The sequence below is a fragment of the Erinaceus europaeus genome, chromosome 12, assembly GCF_950295315.1.
Source record: "Erinaceus europaeus chromosome 12, mEriEur2.1, whole genome shotgun sequence".
Taxonomy (NCBI): Eukaryota; Metazoa; Chordata; class Mammalia; order Eulipotyphla; family Erinaceidae; genus Erinaceus; species Erinaceus europaeus.
This window is the reverse complement of record NC_080173.1, coordinates 94,756,781-94,780,761: the sequence shown is the minus strand read 5'-3', so window position 1 is coordinate 94,780,761 and position 23,981 is coordinate 94,756,781. Positions and strand designations below refer to the sequence as shown.

The 23,981-nt window shown below is 51.3% G+C and overlaps 2 protein-coding genes across 4 annotated transcripts in view; one reads left to right on the top strand and one right to left on the bottom strand.

The window, feature by feature from the left end:
- Positions 1 to 240: 240 nt before the first annotated feature.
- Positions 241 to 7,060, bottom strand: TNNC1 (troponin C1, slow skeletal and cardiac type). 3 transcript variants are annotated; one of them, XM_060204540.1, is made up of 6 exons: positions 7,013 to 7,060; positions 1,575 to 1,605; positions 1,278 to 1,424; positions 992 to 1,106; positions 648 to 784; positions 241 to 474 (listed from the first exon to the last, which is right to left on the bottom strand). In XM_060204540.1, exons 1-6 carry the CDS (start codon positions 7,043 to 7,045, stop codon positions 443 to 445), a joined length of 495 nt encoding a protein of 164 aa, XP_060060523.1. In that variant the 5' UTR covers positions 7,046 to 7,060; the 3' UTR covers positions 241 to 442. The 3 variants fall into 3 exon arrangements, with proteins under 3 accessions (XP_060060523.1, XP_007519224.1, XP_060060524.1); XM_007519162.2 differs by lacking the exon at positions 7,013 to 7,060 and adding an exon at positions 3,019 to 3,133; XM_060204541.1 differs by lacking the exon at positions 7,013 to 7,060 and adding an exon at positions 2,813 to 2,860.
- Positions 7,061 to 8,289: 1,229 nt separating this feature from the next.
- The window catches only part of NISCH (nischarin), a 39,992-nt gene continuing 24,300 nt past the window's right edge, over positions 8,290 to 23,981 (top strand). Inside the window, 3 exon segments of the mRNA XM_060204539.1 lie at positions 8,290 to 8,550; positions 11,866 to 11,949; positions 13,523 to 13,705. Coding sequence (XP_060060522.1) covers positions 8,455 to 8,550; positions 11,866 to 11,949; positions 13,523 to 13,705 — 363 coding nt within the window. The 5' untranslated portion in view covers positions 8,290 to 8,454.

Here is a 23,981-nt window from a genome sequence, read left to right as displayed (position 1 = left end):
TGCGACTCAGCCAGGTGCTGCAGTGACTGTGGGCTCCAGGCAAGACCCCTCCTGGCTGGCTGAGCAGAGCGGGCACCCAGGATGTGTGAGGTGCAGACTCCAAGCTAGCCGGCTCCAGCTACAGCCTCTCTTGAGTAAAGAAGCAGAGGACCAGAGTGATCCAGGCTGAAGCGGTTGGCAGAGCAAGAGAGGATGCCGCCAGGGCCCGTGGGCCCCAGTCATCTGAGCCAGATACCGGGCCTCCAGGAAGCTGGGCTTTATTTGAGTTCCCCCCAGGCCAGGGCTGGGGGCCTGCAGTGCAGAGCACATCCCGGCTCAGGCCCTGGGAACCCTGCTCCCCCCCACTGGCCCCAGCCCCGGCCCCAGCCCCCCCACCCCACATGCCCCAGGGCCCAGCCACAGGTGGCAGGTGACACAGGCGGATCCAGGTGTGGGTCGGCATCTATTCCACTCCCTTCATGAACTCCAGGAACTCTGCAGAGAGAAGCAGGCTGGGGTCAGGGTGGCTTCCGGCCAGGCCCTGCTGCCCCCTCCCCTCCAGGGTGTGAGCTGGGACACTCAGCATTTCTTTGGCTCTTGCGCCTACGGCCTGTTGACAGAGAATCAGAGTGTCCCCAGCCCCTCCCGCACCCCCACCAGCCCCTCACCGTCATAGTCGATGCGGCCGTCATTGTTCTTGTCACCGTCCTTCATGAGCTCCTCGATGTCATCTTCCGTGATGGTCTCGCCCGTGGCCTGAAGCATCGTCTTCAGCTCCTCCAAGTCAATGTAGCCATCTGAGTTTCTTCAGGAGGGAGGCAAGGTAGGGGAGCTCAGGAGGCAGCCCACCCGGGCCCCTGGATCCCCTGACACAGGGCAGACCACCCGGAACTGGGGCATCGTACTCCCCCTCCCCCATGCACAGGAGGAGAGACTGAGGTGGCCCCCACTCTCCCCTCCCCACCCCCCAGTTCTGTAGGCCAGGGTGAAAGGTCAGGGGTCGCAGGCTCACTTGTCAAACATGCGGAAGAGGTCAGACAACTCTTCCTCGGTTTTGCCTTTGCTGTCATCCCTCATGCAGCGAACCATCATGACCAGGAACTCGTCAAAGTCCACCGTGCCGCTGCCTGGGGGGGGGGATGTCCAAAAGGTGGGGGGGTCACCACGGCAGGCCGCCAGCCCCCACTACGCTGGCACTGCCAGCCCACTTTATGGGTGAGATGCCGGAGACCCCATCGGGCTAAAGCATGCTGGGGAGCAGAGCTGGGGTGCCGGGCGCTGTGGGGAGGGTGGCTCACCGTCCTCGTCCACCTCGTCGATCATCTCCTGCAGCTCCTCGGGCGTGGGGTTCTGGCCCAGCATCCGCATCACCTTGCCCAGTTCCTTGGTGCTGATGCAGCCATCCTCAGCGCCCAGCACGAAGATGTCAAAGGCGGCCTTGAACTCTGCATCCGAGGGCAGGGGAAGGGGTGAAGAGGGGCCAGGCTCAGATGCCAGGGCCACTGACAGGGCCCGGCCTCAGAGGTCCAGCCTGAGGACCTCGTGCTGCTCCAGCCCCCTCTGTCCCCACCCACGGGGGTCAGGCAATCACTCACCATTTTTCTGTTCTTCCGTCAGCTGTTCTACCTACGGAGGGAAAAGGGCCTTGGGCTCAGGCCTCAGCTGCTCTCCAGGAACCTCAGCTCGCCCACAGGTGGGGAGATGGAGCCTCAGCCCCCGCCCCTCCCTACCATCCCTAAGGCTCTGAGGTCTCCCAGCTGACCCCAGGGCTGTGGACCAAGACACGGGTGGGCACCCAGCAGGGCCACGTGGTCAAGGGCCACCCCATGTCCTTTCGCCACCTCCGCCCTCCCTGAAACCCAAGCTAGGCGCCTGCGGGACAGCTGTCCTGCAGTGAGAGACAATAAAACTAGACTGGGGGTGGGCAGAGACACCGCTGAAACCTGACCGGGGTGGCTACTGGGTTATTTTTACCGGGGGACTCAGTGAAACCTGGTGATTGTTCCGGGGACTGTGTCATGCACGGGGAAGGGCAGTGTTATCTGGCCCCCTGGCCTGCTGGTGCTTCAGAAGCCAAAATTAGTCCCCAGCCCTGCCGAGAGCCTTGTATGGGCACAGTGTGGAGGGCTCCCCGCCCCCAGCCCAGCTCAGTGGACTCTGACAGGCGCCCCCAGAGCCAGCTGTGGCTCTTCTCTGCCCAAGAGTGGAGCCGTCTGGGGGTTGAGAGAGGGGTTCGCTTGGGGACAGCTGTCTGTCCCAAGATGTCCTAGTCCCTGGGGTGGGGAGAGGTTACGGGCCACCCTCCCCGTGTTATAAATCTGAAGCCCCTCAGTGACCCCAGGAGGCCGCCGGCAGGGATGGGATGACTGAACTCCGGGCTGAGCCTCTCAGTCTGCCTGCCTGGCTCCCTGGGAGCTGGACCCACTTCCCTCTCCCTTCTTGCCCAGACACCCCACTTGCCCCAGACTCCAGAGGCCCCTCCGCAGTTCAGGACGCAGCTTTGCAGGCCCATCCCCCCAACCCCAGTGGCTTCTCTACAGCATCTCCATCTAGCCTAGCCTAGAGGGCTGGGGGGGGCTGCGGAGGGGGCACAGGAGGAGGCTGTGAGTTTGTAAGAAGCAGGCTGTGAGTGGCAAAAATTGGGGCAGGGAAGGAGGAAGGGACAACAGAGAGACAAAATAACAGAGACAGAGAGCGGCAAGAGGCTGAGAAAGGCAAAAATCCAGAGAACAAAGTCAGAGCTGTAGCTAAGAGACCACAGAGATGTCTGGAGGCTGATGGTGATGGGGGTGCAGGGAGACACAACAGCAGAACCAGGAACCTTTCCCCTCACCTCACACACACCTCGACAGTTTCTCTCCAGCATCCACCACTACCTCTTCCAAAACTAGGAACACCAGATCCAGATCCCCTTGAACGCCTGGACTCTCTCCTGTCCCCCCCAACCCCCAACTCCTACCCAGCAACCTGGCTCCCATTCTGAGCTGAGTGAGCCCCAGGAGCCAGCCCACCCAAGCCCCACTGAGCCCACCCCCTCACCGCAGCCTTGTAGATGTCATCCATGCTGGCAGCTCACTCTCAGGTCAGACTGATGGAGCTGCTGCTGACCCTGGGCTTAAATAGCCTGCCTCACATTCCTGGCCCAGCCCATCATGGCCTGCTATGTCCTCCACCCCCTTCCACAGCCCCCGGTGGTGATCTCAGGCTGGTCTCAGCTCCCCAGACCTGTGCCCAGGGCAGGAAGCAAATGAAGGGCTGCAAGGGCCAGGTTGCTCTCCCTGCGCCTCGGCCCCACCCTGCGGAGGGTGTGTGTGTGTGTGTGGGGGGTTCCTCTAGAAAGTTTCTTGAGGGGGTCAGGCGGTGGCGCAGTGGGTTAAGTGCACTTGGCACAAAGCGCAAGGACTGGCATAAGGATCCCGGTTCGAGCCCCCGGCTCCCCACCTGCAGGGGAGTCACTTCACAGGAGGTGAAGCAGGTCTGCAGGTGTCTGTCTTTCTCTCCCCCTCTGTCTTCCCCTCCTCTCTCCATTTCTCTCTGTCCTAACCAACAATGAACAACATCAACAATGGTAATAATAATAGCCACAACGAGGCTACAACAAGGGCAACAAAATGGGAAAGATGGCCTCCAGGAGCAGTGGATTCATGGTGCAGGCACCGAGCCCCAGCAATAACCCTGGAGACAAAATAAATAATTTTTTTCTTGTTGGATAGACAGAAGTTGAGAGGAAAGGAGGTGATAGGGAGACAGAAAGACACCTGCAGCCCAGCTTCACTCCTCATGAAGCTTTTCTTCCTCACCAGTTTGCATTCCTACCAGCAGTGAAGCAGAGCTCCCTTTTCTCCACAACCCAACAGGTTAATTTAATTTTGATTACAATTTTTTCAAATTCTTTACTCACTCCTATTATTATTTCCTTGGCTAATGTTTGGATGTTGAACTCGTTGTTTTGTGCTTCACCCTCTGGAGGACTTTTAGCTGGACTCTTGTCCTGGTTCGAGTCTCCAATATTTTTTCTTGTTGTTTTAACCATTTTATATAAGTTAACAGTTTTTTCAATCCCTGAGTTGGAGCTCAGTGGTGTAAAAGCCTTTTTTTTTTTTTCCCCTGTAGGCTATGGGAGCCTGAGGGCTTTTAAACTATCAATAGGCTTCTTAGCTTAATCACTGACTCCTGACCAAGAGATAAAGCAGGGTGTGGCAGAGATAATCCAGTGGTTATGCAAAGAGACTTTCACAGCCCCTCAGCTATGCCACCGAGGTATAGGTCTTCTCCTGAGTTTCCCGGTTAGATCTCTGTACCCTGGTGTCCCTCCCTGTTGCTGCTCCAGATTCTGAGGGTAGTAGCAATGGAGACTCAGAGTTGCACTTGGTGAGTCTCTGGGGAGTCCTTTCCTCCCTTCAGCTGTCCCCTTGTTGGTGGAGCAGACTGGAGGTGGTGTCTCCACTGACAAACTGTTGAACTGTTAGCAGTCACTTAATCTCTCCTTAGGCCCCTCTCTCCTCTCTGTCACCAGCCGCGCGTGTTTGTACTCACGGGTGATTTACTGGGTTTCTGTGGCCATTCTAGTCCTGTCTTGTTTCGGTCCGGGTGGTCTCCTCTGGTATTCCTAGTTGATCCGGGAGAGGAGAGGAGAGGAGAGGAGAGGAGAGGAGAGGAGAGGAGAGGAGAGGAGAGGAGAGGAGAGGAGAGGAGAGGAGAGGAGAGGAGAGGAGAGGAGAGGAGAGAAAGCGATCTGCTGCTCGTAGCTCCGCCTCCGGAAGTCCAGGTTAATTTAATTTTGTGAGGCCCGTGTCTTGCCCCAGTTTTGTCTTTATCCAGAGGAGAGTGGTGATTCTCTCATTCTCCAGATAAGGAATCTGAGCGTCCTGGAGGGGGTGGGAACTTGCCATGGTCTGGGACAATCTTGGCAGCCTTGGCTGAAGTTGATTCTTCCTGGAGTGGGGGGTCAGCAGCATGGCAAGGAAAGGGTGGGAGAGTGGGGCCTGCCAAGAGAAACCCGGGATACCCAACTCAAGGTCTGGCACAGGACAACTGGTGGAGGAAATCACTGGTCTGCCTAGGGCAGAGCAGCTTTGGAGTCCTTTGGGAAAAGGTCGAGGCCACACACCCTGGATTTCTCAGGACAAGCAGTACCTGTTTTGAGCGAGGATCACTCACACAACAGCCATTCAACAAACACAGATGCCCAGTCTGTACCAGGCTTTCCCATTCTTCTCCCTCCAACTGGGCCACCACTTCCCTCTTGTAGGCCTGGCTCGTCCTTTGTGTGAGGTCTCCCATCTGTGTCTGTGCCCCTCCATTCCCACAATGCAGTCCTTGGGCCTAAGGCCAGATGCCTCCTCCTCCTCTTCCTCCTCCTCCTCCCCCTCCTCTTCCTCCTCCTCTTCCCCCTCCCCCTCCCCTCCCCCCTCCCCCTCCCCTCCCCCTCCCCCTCCCCCTCCTCCTCCTCCTCCTCCTTCTCCTCCCTCTTCTCCTCCATTACTTACCAGAGCTCTTGCTCAGCTCTGGTTTATGGTGGTGTGGGGGATTGAACCTGGGAATTTAGAGGCTCAGGCATGAGAGTCTCTTTGCATAACCATTATGATATCTACTCTCTTTATTATTTTTTTAAAATTTTTATTTATAAAATGGAAATATTGACAAAACCATAGGATAAGAGGGGTACAGCTTCGCACAATTCCTACTACCAGACCTCTGTATACCATCCCCTCCCCTGATAGCTTTCCTACTCTTCAACCCTCTGGGAGTATGGACCCAAGGTCATTGTGGGATCCAGAAGGTAGAAGGTCTGGCTTCTGTAATTGCTTCCCTGCTGAACATGGGCGTTAACAGGTCAATCCATACTCCCAACCTGTCTCTCTCTTTCCCTAATGGGGAAGGGCTTTGGGGAAGCAGAGCTCCAAGGCACATTGGTGGTGTTGTCTGTCCAGAGAAGTCTGGTTGCATCCTGCTAGCATCTGGAACCTGGTGGTTGACAAGAGAGTTAATATACAAAGACAAACAAACTGGTGGACAATTATGGACCTAAAAGCTGGTATAGTGCAGATGAAGAGTTGGGGGGTCCTCCATTTTGTAGATAGCTAGTAGGCATATTTTAGTTATATTTCAAAGGGCCTGTAGCTATACTAGTGGTATTTTTATTTTGTTTTGTTTTGTTTGTTTGTTTTTGCCTGAACCTGAAATCTGATATGCAGGTGAATCCTAATTATTGTCTGGGGAGATGATGTCATGGCTGGAAAAGGACCAGAAAGCTGGATCAGGGAAGAGAGTAGCTCCCTAATATGGGAAAGGGGTATAAATATTACTGTAAACCCCATTGATTTGATGTGATCTGGGGCCCACAATTAGCTTAGGAGCTTGTGTGACCTCTGCATCCCTGTAGATCTGAGCTCACATTCTGTGGTCATGAGTAGGAGCATTCCAAGCTGCCCCAGTATTGACCCATCTTGCTCAGGTATAGAATAGAGTATGTTCAGAGGATGGAACATTCTCTACCATTGTTGATCCAGGTTGAGGGCAAGGTCCTATACAGGCCCACAAAGGGGTCTATTGTGTTGTTCCTGATAGAGATGACCAGAAACAATGGAGAGAGGGATTTATTTGAGGTCTAGGCCCATCAAGTCTGTTTGGGAATCTCAGGACTCCCCGACTAGGGCCCCAGCTGGTGGAATGGCCTGATAGTGACTAAAGAGTCATTGTTAAAGTATGCCAGTCTCTTGCCCTTATTCAACTTTTTCAGTCCTTGCTTTGCTAAGGTTAGCTTTGGAGTGAGTGAGAGAACTGTAATAGGAAGTAGGTGAGGAGGGTATCTAAGTCTAAGTGGACACTATTTCATTATGAACTTGATACTGACTCACCAAAGACTATTGTGTATTTTTGCTTTCAGGTATATATTTTTCCCTAATTTATGGATACATGTGAACATATGCTCTATCTTACGGGACCTGGCCTATGTCTAGGTTTTGGGACTTTGTGAACCTCCTAACAAAGTGAATGGAATTAGAGAATACCATGAAAGGAAAGGTCTCACCTGAGTAATGAGGGTGAAGGGTTGGCATTCCATGCCTGATGTCTCTGTACACAGTCTGAGGTGAAGCATGCTGAGGTGGTACTCGTTGCATTGATTAGGTTGGAATCAGCGGATGCAATTTCATTTGGCCTGACTTGAGAGAAGCATGCAGGGAAGTGAGCCCCACCCAGAGGTTCCAGGATTGGGAGAAACATAGGCTCTATAGTCGAAGCAGGAGATTCCTGTTGTCTTAGAGTTTAAGAAGACAATAGATAGTTATTGCAATAATCACATTGTTTGGCAATTGGGTTAACTTTGAAGAATCCCTTTGTTAGGACTTGCTGTATCATACACACCCTCACCATATTTCATGGCCTTTGACATTGTTTGCCTATAGCTGTACTACCAGTTGCTTTTGTTCTCCCTGGACTAGGCTTTTAAGAGAGTCAGCATATCAAAGACTCAGCCTATCTATTAAAAAAACTCAATCTGTGCTTTAAAAAGTTTGAGATATTCAATCAATTTTTCCCCTCTCATATTAATAGTGATGTATATGACTGCAAATTGATAGGCGTGTACATAAACACCATTCCCACCACCAAAAGACTGTGTCCCTACACCCCCCACTCCCCGCCCCCCCACCCCCCCACCCCACCCCCCGTCCCATGAAGCTGAACATTCACCCTCACCCTCCACCCAGGGTTTTTTCTTTGGTGCCCTACTCCAAATTCTTTATTATTTATAAATTCATAATTTCTTTTTGTACAGACAGAAATTGAAAGGAGAGACACTTGCGGCACTATGTCACCATTCGCTAAGGTTCTCCCATGCAGTTGCAGATCAGGGGCTTGACCCCAGATCCTTTCTCACCTTAATGTGTATGCTCTGCAAGGTGTATATATGTGTGTGTGTGTGTGTGTGTGTGTATGTGTGTGTGTGTGTCTGTGTGTGTGTATGTACGTATGTATGTATGTATATTGCAGCTGGGACCTGGCACCACCATGACATTGCTTTTGCCAGATTCTCTCCCCCCACCCTTTAAAACCTCAGAGAGACAGAGGCAGAAGGGAGACACCACAGCAGCACTTTCGGTGCCCTGGGCGGTGCTCCCAGGTGCTGGGGAGACTGCCGCCCCGCCTGCGCATGCCCAGGAGCCGAATCTCAGGGCGCCCAGGCGGCGGCCACCCGCAGAGACAGATTACGCAAGCGGTTCCGTCTGCGCACGCGCGCCGCTGGCTGCACCTGTCAGTCAGGCGCGAGGGGCGGGGCGTGGGCGCCGGAAGGCGGTGGGACCAAGATGGCTGCGCGCCGCTCGGCGGAGGCGGAGGCGGGGGCCGGAGCCGGGGGCGGCGGGGACCGGGGGGAGGTGGGACGCTGACCCCGCCTCCTGCTGCTGCTGCTGCTGCTGCTGCTGCTGCTGCCGCCGGTGGGCGCCGGGCGGCGGCGGCTACAGAGCCCGGAACATGGCGGCGGCGGCGCGCAGCTTCGGGCCGGAGCGGGAGGCCGAGCCGGCCAAGGAGGCGCGCGTCGTGGGCTCCGAGCTCGTGGACACGTACACGGTGCGCCGCCCCCGCGGGCGGCTGGAGCCCGGCCGGGGGGGGGGGGGGACAGGGCCTGGGCCCGGTGACCCGGGGGGAGGGTCTTACGGTGTCCGGGGGCGGGCGCCCCGGGCTGGGAGACTCGGGTCTGCACACCCCGGGCGCGGGAAGAGGGTCTGGGGGTGCAGCCCGGGGGGCCTCGGGGAGGAGGTGCGCCATCAGAAAGGGAGGCTGCGACTGCGGAGAACCTGGGCCTGGAGGGGGCCCGGCGGGAAGGGCAGGGGGGGGGGGCTTCGTGGAGCCCAAGCCCCTGCGGGCCTCTGGCTTTGGAGGACTGAAGATAGATGCGGAGGGGGGGGTGCCATGGACGAAACCGGGAGGAAGGGTCGGAGCCTTGATGGAGGGGCGCTGGGGGTGCTGTTCGGCTCTTCTCCAGAAACCAGGCAGACCGGGCGGGGGGCTGGGGGTGCTCAGGGCTGAAAGTGTATTTCTGGATTTGGGGAGGTGGTGCAAGATACACACATTTTTTGGGGGGGGGGGGTTGTTCAGGGCTGAAAGTATCTTCATGGATTTGGGGGGGGAGAGAGGTGGCGCAAGATACACTCATTTTGGGGGGGGTTGCTCAGGGATGAAAGTGCCTTCATGGATTTGGGGGGAGAGAGGTGACGCAAGATACACACATTTTTGGGGGGTTGTTCAGGGCTGAAAGTATCTTCATGGATTTGGGGGGCGAGAGAGGTGGCGCAAGATACACTCATTTTTTGGGGGGGGTTGCTCAGGGATGAAAGTGCCTTCATGGATTTGGGGGGAGAGAGGGGACGCAAGATACACACATTTTTGGGGGGTTGTTCAGGGCTGAAAGTATCTTCATGGATTTGGGGGGGAGAGAGGTGGCGCAAAATACACACTTTTTTGGGGGGGTGCTCAGGGATGAAAGTGCCTTGATGAATTTGGGGGGGAGAGTTGACGCAAGATACACTTTTTTGGGGGGGTGCTCAGGGATGAAAGTGTCTTCATGGATTTGGGGTTGGAGGTGGCACAAGACATGCATTTCCGGGATGTGCTCGGGGCTGAAAGTGTCTCCATGGATTGGGGGGGGGGGGCGAGGTGCAGGCAAGACACACACATTTCAGGGGTGTGCGGGAGATGGAAGGGAGGAGGTGTGTGCAGAAATGTGATGGAGTTGAAGCACTTGTGAATGTCGATGGAGTTGGATGCTTAAACCAATGGGCCCTGTGGGCTGCTTGGCAGCCACTGACCCTAAAATGGGGGTGCGGTGAACACCTCTCAAGCTTCTGCCCTTTGTCCCCCCCCCCCAAGGTTGGGAGACCATGGCTCTGCTTGCACCCCACCCACTTGGCCCTAATCCTAGCCCTCCTCCTGAGGGCCACTCAGATTCTTTGCCTGTTACTGGGGGAGGGGGTCGCCCCTGGCGCAACAGGCGGTGAGGCTCTGGAGAAATGGCTGCCTCTCCGTGCTGGGTTCAGCTGAGTTGCCTTTTTTTTTTTTTTTCCCCTCCTCCCCCTTCCCTGCATGCTGCAGAGAAGGCAGGACACTAGGATCTGGGGGCATGTTGTGAGCTTGAGGCTGACTCTGCCACCTTTGAGCTGCATTCTGCCGGAGGGTCAGCTCCAGAGGACTCTCCCTACTTGGCAAGGCTGAGTCTTTCCTAGGAATGGAAGTGGGGGAAGGGGCGAGCCCGCCCAGTTCTGTCTTTTTTTTTTTTCTGTAGATACTGAGGTTTTGTTTTTTTGTTCATTTGTTTTTAATTACCACTAGGGTTATCACAAGGGCAGGGTACCTGCACTATGAATTCACCGCTCCCCATGGCCATTTTTCTTTCTTTTTTTTTCTTCTTTTTATTAGATAGGACAGAGAAATTGAGAGGGGAGGAAGTGACAGGGAGAGAGAGACACCTGCAAACCTGTTTCACCACTCACAAAGCTTCCCCCCACCACCACCACAACAGCTGGGGCCTCAAACCCTGGTCCTTGCGCTATGCTGCCTGTCTCGTCCTGAGTTTAATATTCTTCACATAATCTGCTTTTTGTTAAACGTTATATATGTCGGACCCTGCACTAAGTATTTTGCATTGCTTTACCCTGATTTTTTTTTTTTTACCAGAGCACTGTTCAGCTCTGGCTCCTGGTTCTTCTTCTAGCATTTGCCCTTCTTCCGTAGCCAGTTAACAGCGTCAGGTTGAGCCTGATGTAAAGTTTCGAGACCTCCTTTGAATCTGGAGAGGTGGCAGTCGTTGACTATGTGGGTCATAGTCTGTCTGGAGCCGCAGGGGCAGTTCGGGTCATCTCTGGCTCCCCAGCGATGGAACATAACGGCGCACCGGCCAGGGCTTCTGGTGGTGCAGGGGATTGAACCTGGGGCTTTGGAGCCTCAGGCATGAGAGTCACTTTGTATAACCATTATGCTATCTACCCTCTGCCCTACCCTGATTTTTTTTTTTAAATAGTTTCATTATCTTTATTTATTTATTGGATAGAGACAGTCAGAAATCAAGAGGGAAAGGGGTGATAGAGAGAGAGACAGATACCTGCAGTCCTGCTTCACCACTTGCAAAGCTTTCCCACTGCAGGTGGGGACCGGGGGCTCAAACCCGGATCTTTGTGCCTTGTAACCTGTGCACTCAACCACATTACCCTGATTCTTAAAGGTACCCACCAGATTTGAAGATAAAAGAGTACTGAGGCTCTCAGTCACTTACATTAGTGCTTCATGGAATCTGGAGATGGCCAAGCTGGGTTTTGAATCTAAGTCTTCCTTGCCTCAGACGCCCATTCCCTAAACAGCTAAGCCACTGCCCGGTCCCTGCCTGCCTTGTAGCTTCTCAGTGCCCTGATTCTTCTCTCAGCAGCAGGAGTCACAGCCATGAGCCAGCCGAAAGGGTTTGGAAAAGTACTTGCTTGAGGACATAATCAGGACTTGGGGGGTAGGGGGGAGGGAGAATACAGCAGGATCACTCTTCCCGTCCCTGTTCCGCCTCTTTGCGAAAGGAGTGGCCTGACCTACAGCTCAGTTTGGATTGGGCTTTGAATTACCAGGAGGCAAAAAAGAAGAGTGATTTGATAAACATTCACCTTTTCCAGTCCCCACTGTGAGATAGAACCACAGACTTGGCCCGTCGCTGGCAGATCTAGTGCCAGGGCCTTAGAGGGGGAGTCCCCCTGCTTAGCAAGGGTTACTACTTTTAGGGACTGTGGCCACAGGTAACCCGACATTGTCCCAAGGGTTAGGCAGGTCTGGGTGTCATGGAGCGAGGGGGTGGGGAGGGGATGGAGAGCTTGTTGCTCACGGGGAAAGACTGTTGGTTTTTCCTTCCAGGTTTACATCATCCAGGTCACTGACGGCAGTCATGAGTGGACAGTCAAGCATCGCTACAGCGACTTCCACGACCTGCATGAAAAGGTACCTTGAGAACTAGAGACCCGTGTCTCCCCTCCGAGCCTCTGTTGGCTTTGCGGCCTATTAGATTTAGCGATGTACAGGCCCCGTGCTTTGTAGTGTTATTGTTTCCCCTTTTGTTGCCCTTGTGGTTATTGTTGTTATTGATGATGATGTTATTTGTTGCTGGATAGGACAGAGAGAAATGGAGAGAGGAGGGGAAGACAGAGAGGGGGAGAGAAAGACAGACACCTGTAGACCTGCTTCACCGCCTGGGAAGCGACTCCCCTGTAGGTAGGGAGCCGGGGGCTCGAACCGGGATCCTAATGCCAGTCCTTGCGCTTTGCGCCATGTGCACTTAACCCACTGCGCTACCGCCCGACTCTCAGTATTATTTTTTAAAAGAAAAAAAAAATTTTAATTATCTTTATTTATTGGATAGAGACAGAAATTGAGAGAGAAGGGGGAGATAGAGAGACACCTACAGCCCTGCTTCACCATTCACAAAGCTTTCCCCCTGCAGGTGGGGATCAGGGGCTTGAACCCTGGTCCTTGCGCACTGTAACATGAGCACTCAACCAGGTGTGCCACTACCCGGCCCCTATAGTGTTCTTTAATAAACCAGTTTACGGATGCAACTGGCAAAAGCAAACCTGGGGAGTCCTGGGAGCTGAACACTAGTATGAGATGGTAGACAAAACGCACTTGCACTTCGGCTTTTTGAAGAGAGCCAGTTCTAGTGTGGAGACAGGATGCTAGAACAGTTTCTCAGGGAGGAAGCAAGTTGAAACTTGTTCCTCGGGCTCTAGCTACTCCAGAGTCTGTGCTTTAAGAATTCCGTTTCTTTCTTTGCTTTTGGAGAGACCCGCTCTGGGTCATTTGTGACATGAGTATTTTATATTATTTTGTGGGTGGGGCCAGATGGTGGCGCACCTGGTCAAGCGCTCACATTACAGGGCTCAAGGACCTGGGTTCAAGCCCCTGGTCCCCACCTGCAGGAGGAAGAGCTTCACAAGTGGTGAATCAGGGCTGCAGGTGTCTCTCTGCCTCCTCCTCCCCTCTCAGTTTCTCTCTGTCTCTAATAAAAAATCACAAAAGAATGAAAAAAAAATGATCTTGTGGGCCAGGCCTTTGTACATGCGTAACTTCACTGTGCCCCTGGCTGCTTTTTCATTCACACAGAGAAAGGGCAGGAGAGACACCACAACACTGCAGCCTCCCCCAGGGCCGTGGCGTCTCCCCTGGTGTGTCAGGAACACGAGTGTTTTGAAGACAGGCCACTGCTCTGATTGCTTCTCATTCTGCTCTTGGAAAAGATGGCAGTTTTAGGAGCCTGAGGGTAGTTGCTGAGTGTGTCAAAGTCTCTAGGTAGAGTTCATCATCGGCGGGACCGTATTAGTGCTTCTAGTACTAATTTAATTGAGCAGGGGCCAAATCCCGTATGAACTAGTTGGGTCACTAGCCCTTGCCCTCCTGCCGAAAGGGATTGTGTGTGTGTGTGGGGGGTGACAAGCACCTGACCCCAGGCTGCTTGCCTCAGTCTCACACAATTACTCACCTTTTGTCTGTAGTTGACGAAACCTGTGTTTTCCTGCAGCTCATTGCAGAGAAGAATATTGACAGAAACCTGCTTCCACCCAAAAAGATAATCGGGAAAAACTCAAAAAGCTTGGTGGAAAAAAGGGAGAAGGATCTGGAAGTCTATCTGCAAACACTTCTAGCCACCTTCCCTGGCGTGGCCCCCAGGATACTGGCCCACTTCCTGCATTTTCAGTTCTACGTAAGTTCCTCGGGTTTTCTCCTTTGCCTGCAGCCCCACGTCAGACAAGACTCTAGGCAGCAAACTAGTAGATCTGCCTTTTTTTTTTTTTTAAACCAGAGCACTGCTCAGCTCTGGCTTATGGTAGTGCGGGGGATTGAACCTGAGACTTTGGAGCCTCAGGCATAAGAGTCTGTTTGCCATAACCATTATGCTATCTACCCTCCACTGTAGGTCTGACTTTTGAGATGAGGTAAGAAGGTGGGTGGCAATCACGCCGGAAAAGGATGGGGTGTGGGCAGAAGCACACACAGTGACAGCTCAGCCTTCAGGTAAACTGACTGGCTTTAGAGCAGTTTTGCTTCACCACTAGGCCTTTTGTTATCCGGAGAGGAAGATGCCCTGTGGGTGTTTACACTGGATTTCTGTCCAGATGGGTGGGGATAGATGAGAAGCAGCTAACACCTGGCATCAACTAGCGTTGAGTTGTTGGTTCACAGCTCAAGCCTAATTAAGGGATCAGTTTGCATCGATTAGCAGGGTATTGCCAACCTGGGTTATTGTCAGGGTCCTAGGCTAACAACAGGGTTAGGGGAAAGACATTCCCGCAAGTGTGAGCATCCTCATGCAACTGTGTGGTGCTTTCTGGTCTTAGAGCCTTCGTGGGCTGCTGGGGACAGAGCGAATTCTCAGCCCTCATGGAGGGAAGTTTGGTAGAGTGAAACCGAAATGTTAAAAACAGCTAACAGTCTTAGAATCATTTCCAAGGGAGGAAAAATCAAGACAACTGCAAAAAGGATTTAGGTACAAAGGTTATTCCAGCATTGTAGCAAGATGCCAAAGACAATTCGAAAGTCCAACAGAGCGGTTAAAAAAAAATAAATCAAGCAACCCGGGAGGTGGCATAGTAGTTGGACCTGAAAGGTCCTTGAGTTTTATCCTTGGCATATCTGCCCATGTGCCATCTGGCATATATCTCCCTCTCTCTCTCTCTCTTTCTCTCATAAATCTCAATAAAAATCAAAAGGTATAACCGTATAATTGGATACCATGCTGCTGGAAAAGTAAAAATGTGACTGTGGATTTGTTGACATGGAAAATAAGTTTATAGGGGCCAGGTGGTGGTGCGCCTGGTTGAGCGCACATGTTACAATGTGCCAGGACCCTGGGAAGCCCCCCCCACACACACTGCCCTCCTGCGGGGGAGAAGCTTTGCGAAGTGCTGACGCAGTACTGCAGGTGTCTCCCTGCCTGTCCCCCTATTCTCCTCCTGGCTTTTCTCTCTGTCCAATAAATAAATAAATAAAATATTTTTTTAAAGGAGGGGGGAGTAGATACAAAATGAGCAGACCATGAAACATTATGTCATGGGTGGTCCTGTTTTTATTTGAAAACTGGTTTATATGAATATACTTGTTTAAGAACGTTCTAGAAAGTTATACATCAAAGGAGATCTTGAGTGAGAGATTTTTCAGTTAATTGACATTTACTTGCTCCCCGACTGGTGGAGATAAGAGTCTGCCCCCTTTCAGTACGTTTACAGAAAGTTCCTCGTCATACGACCCAATTTTAAATAATACTTAAAATGTGACTTTCTTGAAGGATTTTCAGACTCGGGCAGCTGAGCCTCCTGGGAGTGCCATGTGGAGCCAGGGAACAGGGAGGTAGCATTAGGCCACGAGACTCAAAGGCGTTTATAGGTAGAAGATGTGTCTCTGCCTTGGGTCTTGTCCTGTGTCCACCATCAATGTGTGTAGTTAGCACTTTTGAAAACATTTTTAATTTTAATGTTTTTTCTTCTGTTTGATAACACCAAGAGACATTAAGAAGGGAATGGGGAGAGAGGGAGAGAGAAAGAGAAACAGCTGCAGCACAGGTCTTCCCTGCTGCACGTGCTGTACTTTAAGATTTAGGAGGGCCCATGAGGTGGTACAGTGGCTAAATCATAGGAGTCTGAAGCATGAGGTCCCGTGTTCGATCCCCAGCATCAGATGTGCCAGAGTTGATTAACTATGTAAGGATAAGACTCGCTTGAGACTTGAGCCTTTGAGGTCTCCTGTAGGAAAGTATCTACATGGCCATGCACAACACCAGGCTTCCTGGTCTGGCAACATACGGCAGCTGCTCGTTCCCAGTGCGAGCCTGGGGGCAGAGACCTCTCCCTCTCAGTGTCTTGACATCGGAAAAGAAGAAAAGTGACTAGAGGCCCAAGGAGAGCTGCAATGGTTCCATCAGAGTTTCCCTCTTTCCTCCTGAGTGTAGAAAGGCCATTGCCAGTTTTCTGGCCGCTATCTGTGCTTCCGGTTGGAGGCATGCTCTGTGGCTTACAGCGGCCAGGGTATTGTGAAATTATTGTGAACAGACAGGCCCCTGAATTACATAAAAAGTATTTGAAGCAGCCTGAGAATTGGTAGAATGGGTAAGGCGTTGGACTTTCAAGCATGAGGTCCTGAGCTTGAACCCGGGCATTTCGTAAGCCAGAGTGATGCTCTGGTTTATTCATTCTCTCTGCCCCCCCCCCTTTTGTTTTCTTTTTAAAATGTTTTTTATCATCTTTATTTATTGGATAGACACAGCCAGAAATCTAAAGGGAAGGGAGTGGTAGAGAGGAAGAGAGACAGAGACATCTGCAGCCCTGCTTCACCACTCTCAAAGCTTTCCCCCTGCAGGTGGGGACCAGAGGCTCGAACCTGGGTCCTTGCACATTGTAACATGTGCACTCAACCAGGTGCGCTGCCACCTGGCCCCGGGACCCCCCTCTTTTATTAATAAAATAATTGAGTATGAATAAAGTAAAGGGATTGAAGGTCCTAGAAGAGAGCTCAGCCTGCATACCTGAGACCCCAGACCCCACATTCATTCCCTGGCACTCACTGTGTGCTGGTCCTTCCTCTCTCACTCATAAGGACTTAGCGTGAAGAAAAGTGGCTAGCTCATCATGAAAGCAGTCAGGTCTCCTCAGCCATGGCGTTACTGACTTTTTGGACTGGACAGTTGTGGGGCTGTGCTCTGTGTGGGGAGCAGTGTTCCTGGCTTCTGATTTGGCGCCTGTAGCACCTCCCCTCCCCAGTTTTGACAACTGAAGGTACTTACAGACCTTCCCAGATCTGCCTCCTAAGGGCAAGATTGCACCTCGCTGAGACCCACAAGCTTCAGTCTTCAAATGAGATGGAGCCAAGCAGATCTTCAATCTTCTCCATGGGTCCTGAGCTGTCGGGAAGGCTTCTCACCATCTTTTTTCCAAGAGCGTCCTCTCTGAAGTTGTTCTCAATACATTCTGCCTCTTGGCCTGGTTTTTACCCAGGATAGGCCCAGGGTACCCTATTTGGCTGAAGAATGGACTTTTTAAAATGACGTTACAGGGAGTCGAGCGGTAGCGCGGCAAGTTAAGCGCAAGTGGCGCAAAGCACAAGGACTGGTGGAAGGATCCCGGTTCGAGCCCCTGGCTCCCCACCTGCAGGGGAGTCGCTTCACAGGCGGTGAAGCAGGTCTGCAGGTGTCTGTCTTTCTCTCCCCCTCTGTCTTCCCCTCCTCTCTCCATTTCTTCTGTCCTATCCAACAACGGCATCAAGAAGAACAATAAAACAATAAGGGCAACAAAAGGGATAACAAATATTAAATTTTAAAAAAATATTTTAAAAATGGCGTTATAATTCACATAGCATGGAACTCACCCTTTTCAAGTGTGCGACTCCCTGGTTTCTAATATATTCACAAGAGTTGAGTATCTGTCACCAGGGTTTTCAGAACACTTACCCCTCCCCCCGACACACACACAAAAGAAAAGAAACCCATTAGCGGTGACTTCTGATCATCCCCAGCCCCTTACAGCCACTAATTTGCTCTCTGTCTCCATGGATGCGGCTGTTCTGGACATGTCACGGGGATGGAATGGGACAGCGTGTGCCTGTGTGTGACCGGCTTCTATCAGTCGGCATATTTCCTCGGTCCGTTCGTAGGTCAGTGCTCTGGTCCTTGTATGGCTTAGTGATGTCCTCTCGTTGCAGGTGCATGTTGTGTTTCTCCACTCGTCAGTTGATAGGCATTTGGTTGCTGATGAAGCCCCTCTTCATATCTTCGGAGAAATGTATTCAGACCCTTTGCCCTTGTAAACATGAAGCTAGTTGTCATTTTGTGTTTGAGAGGAATTCTTCATGTACTCTGGAGCCTTATCAGAAATATAACCACGCACATTATCTTCTCTGGTCTCTGTGCCTGATGATAGCACTTCCCGGATGAGGCAGTCCGTCTCTTTCTTTCTTCCATTCTTCTTCTACTTTCTTTCTGTCTGTCCCAGAACACTGTTCAGCTGTGGCTTATGGAGGTGCCAGGGATTGAACCTGGAACTATGTGGCTTCAGGCCACTATGCTATCTCCTTGACCCTCTTTTTCAGCAGAAAGAAGAAAGGACACCATAGCCCTTCTCCACCATCCAGAGCTGCCTCCGGTCCACTAAACTACGTGCAGGGAAGTGTTAAGAGCCTGACCCGGGGGATTGGTGGGTGGGAAGGTTCTTGCTCTACTGGGTGAGCTTATCTCTAGGCCCTGCCACTTTTTTAATAGTGTCTGTTAAAACACCAAAGTTTCATATTAGGGGCCAGGTGGTGGCACACCTGGTTAAGCACTCACACTACAGTGTGCAAGGACCCAGGTTCAAGCCCCCGGTCCCCACCTGCAGAGTGAAAGCTTCACGAGTGGTGAAGCAGGGTGCAGGTGTCTCTCTGTCTCTCTCCCTCTCTATCTCCCCCTCCCCTTTCAGTTTCTCTCTGCCTCTATTCAATAAATAAATAAAATATTTTTTAAAAGTTTCCTATTTTAGTGAAGTTCAAGTTATCTTATTTTTATTTTATCTTTTACTTTTTTTCTTTTTTCTTTTTTTTTTTCCAAAGCACTGCTCAGCTCTGGCCTAACATGATGCTGGGGATTGAACCTATGACCTTGGAGCTTCAGACATGAGTCTTTTTTTCATAACCGTTATGCTATCTCTCCACCCTTGGTTTCTCCTATGGTTTTAGTGTCATATCTAACAAATCTTTGATTAATGCAATGTCCCAAGAATTGACAGGTATATATATATATATATATATATATATATAGTTTTAGTTTTACAGATATATATATCTGTAAACTATATATATAGTTTTAGGGTTATAGCTCTCAGATTTAGGCTTTGTTTCATTTTGAGTTAATTGTTTATATATGAGGTAAACTTCTTATGCGGTGTGAATTAAAGGTCCAATTTCATTCATTAGCAGCATGGATTTTTAAAAATAATTCTGTTCTCTAGGGCTAGGGCCTTAGACATGCGTCCCTGCTCCCTGCCTGACTTCTTCTCTCTGTTTACTCCGAATGGAGATGGGGCCGGATGAGGGGAGGGAGACGTCACAGCACTGCTTCACTCACAGAGCTTCCCTGCTGTTGTCATGCTCCCCTGCTTGCCGCCTCTCATCCTGGTAGCTCACACTTGGGAAGACATGTGCTCTGCTGGGTGGTCTGTCTTCTAGCCCAGGTTTTTGTTTTTTGCAGTTTTTAAAATTTTTTTTTATATTTAGTTATTTTCCCTTTCATTGCTCTTGTTTTTTATCGTTGTAGTTATTGTTGTTATTGATGTTGTCATTGTTGGATAGGACAGAAGAAATGGAGAGAGGAGGGAAAGACAGAGGGGGGGAGAGAAAGACAGACACCTGCAGACCTGCTTCACCGCCTGTGAAGCGACTCCCCTGCAGGTGGGGAGCCGGGGGCTCAAACCAGGATCCTTCCGCCAGTCCTTGCGCTTTGCACCACATGTGCTTAATCCTCTGCGCTACCGCCCAGCTCCCAGATTTTTTTTTTTTCAATTTTTATCATCTTTATTTATTGGATACATAGAGCCAGAAATAAGGGTGGGGTAGGGAGTTATAGGAGAGAGAAAGAGAGGTACCTGCAGCCTTGCTTCACTACTTGCAAAGCTTGAACCCGGGTCCTTGTGCATTGTGACACGTGCGCTCAACCAGGTACACCACCACCCAGACCCTCCTCTGGTTTTTTTTTTTTTTTTCAATTTGTTGTTATGAGAAAAAGAACCAGAATATGATTCTGGCACATGCAGTGCTGGGGATCAGATGCATGCTTTCATGGTCAACGTTCCAGCCAGACAATGCCTCCCAGCCCTTTTTTTTTTTAATATTTTTGCTTGTTCATTTAATTGATTCATTCCTTCATTGACTAATATGAAAGAGAGAGAGAGAGAACCAGAGTCTATCTCTGGCACAAGTGATGCTGGGGCTTTAACTCTACACTTTGCATTTTGAGGTTCAGTTTTCTAGTGGCTCTGCACCTCCCAGGCTGCATGTTCTGCTTTGTTTTAAGATTTATTTATTTTATGAGCAAGATACAGACACACAGCAGGTCCTCAGAGGCCTATACACACAAGTCCCAAACTTCTCCACTGAGCCACCTCCTGGGCCCCTCCAGTGTGGACTTTAGTGATAAGGAAAGAAAGCACCGCTTCTCCGCCCTGCCAACTTTGAGATGAGAAACCCAGGGGCCAGTGCAGCCCCTGCTGCAGTGAAGGGGCCCGGCTCAGCCCCAGGCCCACTGCCGGGCTGGCTGTCTGCAGGTAGCCCTAGGACACGTGGCCTGTCAGTGACAGGCCTTGTCCCAGAATTCCTAGAGGAGAAGTGTTCAGATTCAGCAAGTGCAGTTTCACAGAGAATTCTAGCATGCGGTTTGGAGCAGGACCCCTCCATTGACGGATTTAGGAGCCAAGAGGCGCTTGCTTATCCATCCCCCTCCTGCTTCTAGATAGTTTATTCCAAGTCAGTTGTTTAACCTCAGTGTGTTCCAGTCCCTCCTTTGTGAACTAGAGGGCAGTGACCCAGACCTCCCAGGAGGGAGGAGGCAGAGCTCCGTGCCCATGGTGGTCACTCACCAGATGCCAGCCGTCCTGGCAAACAAAAGCCATCAGTCCTCTTCAGAGACGTTCATCTAATTTTTCTGATTTTAAAGCAGTTGGAGAACAAAGGCAACTTTTAATATTTGCAAAAAAAAAAAAAATCAGGATCTGTGATAGCGTTACCATATTAGCACCGGCCTTAGCCCAGTCCGTTTGTTTCAGCTGTAGAGTATTGTGCTTATACATGATGACAGTTTGGGCTTCAACGATTCAACCCTAATGTTTAGTTTTGCAAATCAAACTTCCCCTGTCAAACCTGCCTCCTGCTAGAATGGCTCATCACAGACATGAAATCAAAGTCAGATGCAGCCCCGCGGTCCGAGCACGTGTGCGACCCAGAGTGCTGTACTGTCATGCCCTGCTGGCAGGTCCTCTACACAGGTGTGTGCCCGGCAGGGGCGAGGCAGCAGGCTGGCCTGTGGTGAGGTGCACCTGGTCACAGAGCACTCGCTGGCTCGTGACTGGGAAGTGCAGGCTGCACGCCTCCCGCTGATCCTGGCAGGTGGCTGACTACTGGGTGTAGAATGTGTGGAGGGCAGGGCTGTTAATGCTTTTTAAACATAGCTAGTAGTGGTCCGGGAGGTGACGCAGTGGTAAAGCTTTGGACTCTCAAGCATGAGGTCGCGAGTTCGATCCCTGGCAGCACATGTGCCAGAATGATGTCTGGTTCTTTCTCTCTCCTCCTATCTTTCTCATAAATAAAATCTTTAAAAAAAGAAGAAAAAAAAAACATAGCTAGTGTTTTCTTAAGTGAAGTAGAAGGAATTATTTTTTTTCTAATTAGCATGTGGCACCTCAGGGCCCTTCCTAGTCCCTTCACAGCTCAGGTGGCACTGCTATCTTTAGTCGTTTGGACTTGGGGCCCCTCAGGAGACCACCCCATCTCCTCCTGGCCAAGGGGAAGGCCTGGGCCTGCATGCCCTTGCTCTGCACACAGGGCAGCAATGGAACTAGAACTTTTTTTTCTCCTGTGTGTGTGTGTGTGTGTGTCAACATTGTAAGATTACAACAGTGTGTGGTTCCACAACACACCCACTGCCCAAGTCCCATGTCCCTACCCTCCCACCTCCCAGAGACAACCACCAGAGTTCTCGCAAATCTTAGAAACTGTAACTAGAACATTCAGAAGGAACCAAAACTCTAGATTTCAGAGGCCTGAGGCAGTTCTTTGTCTCTCTCTGATTAAGATTCTCCTGAGGTGCAAGGCCAGCCTAGGAAATGCTTAGATAATGTTTCAGCAGCTTACTTCCTGTGCCCCAAGGAAGAAGAGAAATGGTTACATGGTTTGCTTTTGAGGTTGCTCAGAAGAGAACATGTGTGCTCTGTCTCAGGTTTTGTTTGTTTGTCTTGTTTTGTTTTTGTTAAGTTTACTGTCAGGGTTATCACTCACGGTGGCTATTTTTTCCAGTTTATTGGATAGGGCAGAGAGAAACTGAGAGGAGCGGGGGAGATGGAGAAGGAGAGAGAAAGACGCACCCCTGCAGACCTGCTTTGCCACTTATGAAGCACCCCCCCTGTAAGTGGGGAGCGGGGACTCAAACCCGGATCCTTATGACTATGTGCACGTAACTGGGTGCAGCAACACCCGGCCCTGTGACTTAGGTTTTGTGCTTTCCAGAAAGTCCAGCCTTGTCTCCTTGGCAGGGCTGAAGTATTCAGTGGGTTTTTCCTCCAGACTCCTGGGTTGACACCAGCTGTCAACTTTGTTGGATTCAGTTGGGCAGGCAGGGACCCTTTTCTGATGTGAGACCTTCGAGGGGCTCACATGAACTGGGAGCTGCTCAGGAACCTCAAGGCTCTCCAGGTGATTCTGACCCAGAGAGGATGGGGAAGTTCCAGCACAGAGAAGCAGATTAATTCTCGGAACTGTCGCAGAGAGACACATTTGGGGCTCATATCAAGCTCTTCCTCATAACAGTCAAGGGGATGTGGCTGAACACGCACTGTCACAGGAGACCGAAGCTGAGCTTCAAGGTGAGCCGAACTTTCCTTCAGAGCTGGCTGCCTCACCCGCTCAGACCTCACAGCCTGCCCCGACCCTCAGGCAGCCCGGTTCCACTTAGCCCCGCAACGTGTCAGACTCTGAACCCCGTGACACTGGGGTTTTCTTTGCTCATTTTTATCTCTTTGACTTTTTGCTCATTTGCCTGGGGGGGTGGGGAATTTTTCTCACACTAGATACAAACTTAATTTAAGGTAGGTTAAAGAAAGAAATATTGGGGTTTTTGCCACCGAGGTTATCGCTGGGACTCAGTGCCAACACAACAGATGCACTGCTCTTAGCAGCCGTTTTATTCATCAAGACAGAAATTAAGAGGGGAAGGGAGAAAGACAAGCACAGCACTGCTTGACTGCTGGTGAAGCTTTCCCCTCTGCTGACAGGGGCCTGGGGCTTGAACCCATGTCCTGTGCATGGTAACATGTGCCCTCTACCATGTGTGCCTCCCAAGCCCTGAAACATACCTTTTCCAACACAGTCAGTGCACATGAGCATAATCTCAGGACGCACCAGTCCCCAGAGTTCTCTTCTACCCCTCCGCTGCCCTTTGAAGCATGGTTTGGTTTGGTTTGACCTGCAGGGTTATCACTGGGGCTCGGTGCCCTTACTGTGAATCTGCTGCTCCTGTTTTGTTGCTGCTGTCGTCGTTGTTGGATAGGACAGAGAGAAATCTAGAGAGGAGGGGAAGACGGGGAGAGAAAGCCAGACACCTGCAGACCTGCTTCACTGCTTATAAAGCGACCCCCCTGCAGGTGGGGAGCTGGGGGCTCGAACTGAGATCCTTGCATGCCTCCTTGCTGAAGCATGTTTTTTTTTTTTTTAATATTTTATTTATTTTATTTCTGAGAGAAATGCAGAGAGAGACACAGAGAGAAACACAAGAGCACTGCTCAGCTCTGGCTTATGGTGGTGCGGGGGATTGAACCTGGTATTTAGGAACCTCAGGCATGAAAGTCTGTTTGCATAACCATTATGCTATCCCCCCCGCCTAGAAGCATGTTTTTAGAGATAGCTTGGACTATCATGAAAGAAAACATTTGGGGAGGCAGCCCAGGAGGAATTAGGCTTATAGTCATGGTGTCCTAAGCTTGAGGCCTGGCATTGAATGTGCCAGAGTTAACACCCTGATACTCTCTGCCTCTCTGTCTCTTTCATAAATAAGAATTCTCAAATGAAAACACTGGAGGCCAGAAAGATTACTCGCCGGGTAGGGAACAGGCCCGGCCATGCTGGTTCGAGCCCTGGCACGTTAGCAGGTGCTGTCACTCCGGAAGCTCCAGTCCTGTCATCTCTACGTGGAAAAGTGGCCTGGTGGTCCCGGAGGTGGCGCAGTGGATAAAGTGCTGGACTCTGAGTTCAAGCCC

Bases quoted from the DNA above. Each gene is read 5' to 3' on its own strand.
- TNNC1 (XM_060204540.1), bottom strand. From the start codon at position 7,045: ATGGAATGCCAACCCTTCACCCTCATTACTCAG. The intron at 1,606-7,012 runs GTGAGACCTTTC...TTCCCTCCGTAG, and splicing joins CCTTCACCCTCATTACTCAG to GTAGAACAGCTGACGGAAGA. The intron at 475-647 runs GTGAGGGGCTGG...TTCTCTCTGCAG, and splicing joins CGGCCGCATCGACTATGACG to AGTTCCTGGAGTTCATGAAG.